At 45.3% G+C, this 2773-nt stretch overlaps 1 protein-coding gene across 1 annotated transcript; it reads right to left on the bottom strand.

Annotated features, from left to right (window-relative positions):
- Nucleotides 1-875: 875 nt before the first annotated feature.
- Nucleotides 876-2285, bottom strand: LOC108354892 (uncharacterized; the record flags this gene model as incomplete). The annotated part of the gene is made up of 4 exons (XM_017606069.1): nt 2144-2285; nt 1563-1823; nt 1160-1499; nt 876-1100 (listed from the first exon to the last, which is right to left on the bottom strand). Coding segments are annotated over exons 1-4 (968 nt in total), but the record flags the coding sequence as incomplete, so codon positions are not given.
- Nucleotides 2286-2773: the final 488 nt, after the last annotated feature.

The raw sequence follows: 2773 nt of genomic DNA, 5'->3' as shown, positions 1-2773 counted from the left end.
ACACCAGTTGAGGCTGACTGTACAAGGAAGACGACGAAGAAGGTGATATGAACATAGATTTACTGCGCAGCAGTACAAAGAAGATTGCAGAAAAGACAAGTGCCTGAACGCAGAAGGAGAGGGTGCAGATGAGCAGAAGGTTGAGCGGCTCAAAACAAATTAGATCCTTCTCTGTACTGGACATGTGCATTGCCACTGCTGTGTCAGTGGACTTTTTGTGCCCTCCTGCATGCTGTGCAGCTTTGTTTCGATCGCGTAACTTTTCAAAGTGACTTGATTTTTGTGATGACCTTTGGCTACTGCCAATCGAGGCAGTTTTTCGAAGAGGTGGTTGTGGAGGAGGCAGTGACTGGTCAGTTGGCCTACTCAAAGCTCGATTGTAAAAGTGAGACATCTGTGATGACGTAGAGCTCAGTTCATCATGTCGAGGAAGTATGACCAGAGATTTAGTGAGCATCGTCATAGACAGTACATCACCCCTTTCTGCTTGCTCACCATCGCTCGCAAAGGAACGACGACGACGCCGTCTTCGACCATACGAGGTGACAATCTCGAGGTGATCTTCGCTTCGACCAGTAGCAACTTGACACTGCATCTGTACATGACCCCCATGTAAACACAAAGTTAATCAATGTTTAAAAGGCAGTTTTGGTAAAATCGTACCGGACGACATTTGTCGAGGCAGGTCTCCACTTCGGCCTCAATGAGTAGCAAAGATCCACCCGTAAAGGTAAACGCTTCCAGGTAGCTTTCCAATGACTTGCTGCTCTTGTCAAGCGTCCTCACTTCTCTCATCATCTTCATCTCCACTGGACATCTGTTTAAAAATGATGATTGAAATGAGGGCTACAGGCAAACATTGCTATTGAAATTACCCTTTGTTATCAATTAATGTAATGTTGTTTGTCTTATTGGAGCTATCTTTGGCAACTAAATTGCGCACAAAGATGCCGTATGTCTCTTCGTTGCTCATTCTAATTTGCACCCTCAACAAGTCGCCAATGGTGACCTCATCAATGTCTCGTCCATGGTAGTCGACCACATGAAGAGACAGGTCCGGCAGTTCTGCAGCTCCTTTCAGTTTGTCGGTGAGAATTTCTCTGCAAAAGAAATAAGTTGAGTTAAGCAATGCGTTATTCACCAAATTTGCCTTCTTTACCCTTGAATTCTCAAGTCAATTCGAGCAATGCTATCATTTTGAAGATCAAACTTGCAGTAGACACCAAGTGAAAGATCCTTAGAAGTGAGCACTTTGTCGTTGTGTTGAATGATAATGTCGTTGGCGAAGCTGCCGGGAAAGTTTTGCCGAGTGTCGCATCGTTTCCCCCTCATAGTCTCTTCATCAGCATCGATGTATGGCAGTGATAGGTGAAAATCCATTTGATTGGACACATCATTGACGCACTGTTTTGGCTGGGATTTAGAGTAGATTCGACCACTGAAGAGCTTACTTGTCTCAATCTGCACCTTCATTGACTTGGGCTCACACAGAATAGAGACTGAACAGAAAAATAAAATGAAAATGTTCTTCTGAAGATGTATCACTTTTTCACTGTACTTACCATTGTAGCAAGTTGAAATTTCATAAGTAGATACTCCTTCAATCTCTTCGTAAGGCTGATTAATATGCCATGTACTAAGCTCTGTTAGGTGACTTAGTCTGCAGACTCGGAGAGTGGCATCGTAGAGGTAGGAACGGCATTCGATGGCAGCCAAACACAGCTCACGACACTCGCCCAGGCTGTCTACACTACTTTGAAGGCTATCCACCGTTTTCAAGCTGAGATTTATCAGTTGGCGAAAGTCGCAAAACTTCCGCGGTTCTGAAAATGACGTAGAAAACAATGGCATTTAGCTAATTTGAAAATAATTAGCTGTCAGAGACAGTCAGACTGATGTTTAATCANTTGGCGAAAGTCGCAAAACTTCCGCGGTTCTGAAAATGACGTAGAAAACAATGGCATTTAGCTAATTTGAAAATAATTTGCTGTCAGAGACAGTCAGACTGATGTTTAATCAGTAATTGAGCAAGGCAAAATATGCGCGAATAATTTGTGCAAACAAATGGAGAAGGAAGAACTGAAGGTTGCCCTTATCTGGTCAGAATAGCGTGAAGAGTGTGCTTGTGTGATCTTTGTCTTACCCTCACTGGTGCACTTGTTTTCCAGGTAGTGCACCTTCACCCCAGCACCATCTGCTGCCTCGGTGGCCTTGAACTTGAGTCGAGGAGTGGAGGTCTCGGTGCGATCAGTTGCGGTAAGACCGTCCAGTGTGTGTCGGTTCATATTGCTCAACTGACAGACTGTTCCATTGTACAGTGCACTCCGACAGGCGAAGCTCTCCTCGTCGAGGCACAGCTGGCCACAGGCGGTGATTGACTGCACGTTGGCCACTTCCTTGCGGAGGAAAAAGTCGAGGTGTTGCGTATGCTGGTCGCCCGAATAGCTGAGATGGTGGTCAGGAACGTGCTCCAGCGCCCACGGTCGACCGCTGCACTTGCGATGTTTGTCTAGTGTGAAGCCAGTGTGTCCGAATATAAATTAGCATTCTCCTTATTAGCATTATAACTGCATTCAGTGACGATGAAGAATGAAGCCGTTCACCGTCTACCGAAACATACCCGTTATGCAAATTTTTTCTGCGCAAATTCCAAACGACCGAAGTGGGCCATCAAGGCGAAATAGTTGTCTAACTCCAGTGCTAGTGCCTTCAATCAGCTGGCAAACGACTCCATCAAAATTTACTGCCCGGCACTGTCGATACTGTGAACACA

Source organism: Rhagoletis zephyria, unplaced genomic scaffold (assembly GCF_001687245.7).
Source record: "Rhagoletis zephyria isolate East Lansing unplaced genomic scaffold, Rhagoletis_zephyria_1.1 Rzeph_scaffold_40277, whole genome shotgun sequence".
Taxonomy (NCBI): Eukaryota; Metazoa; Arthropoda; class Insecta; order Diptera; family Tephritidae; genus Rhagoletis; species Rhagoletis zephyria.
The sequence above is the reverse complement of the archived record's forward strand: the minus strand, read 5'-3'. Positions and strand labels throughout refer to the sequence as shown.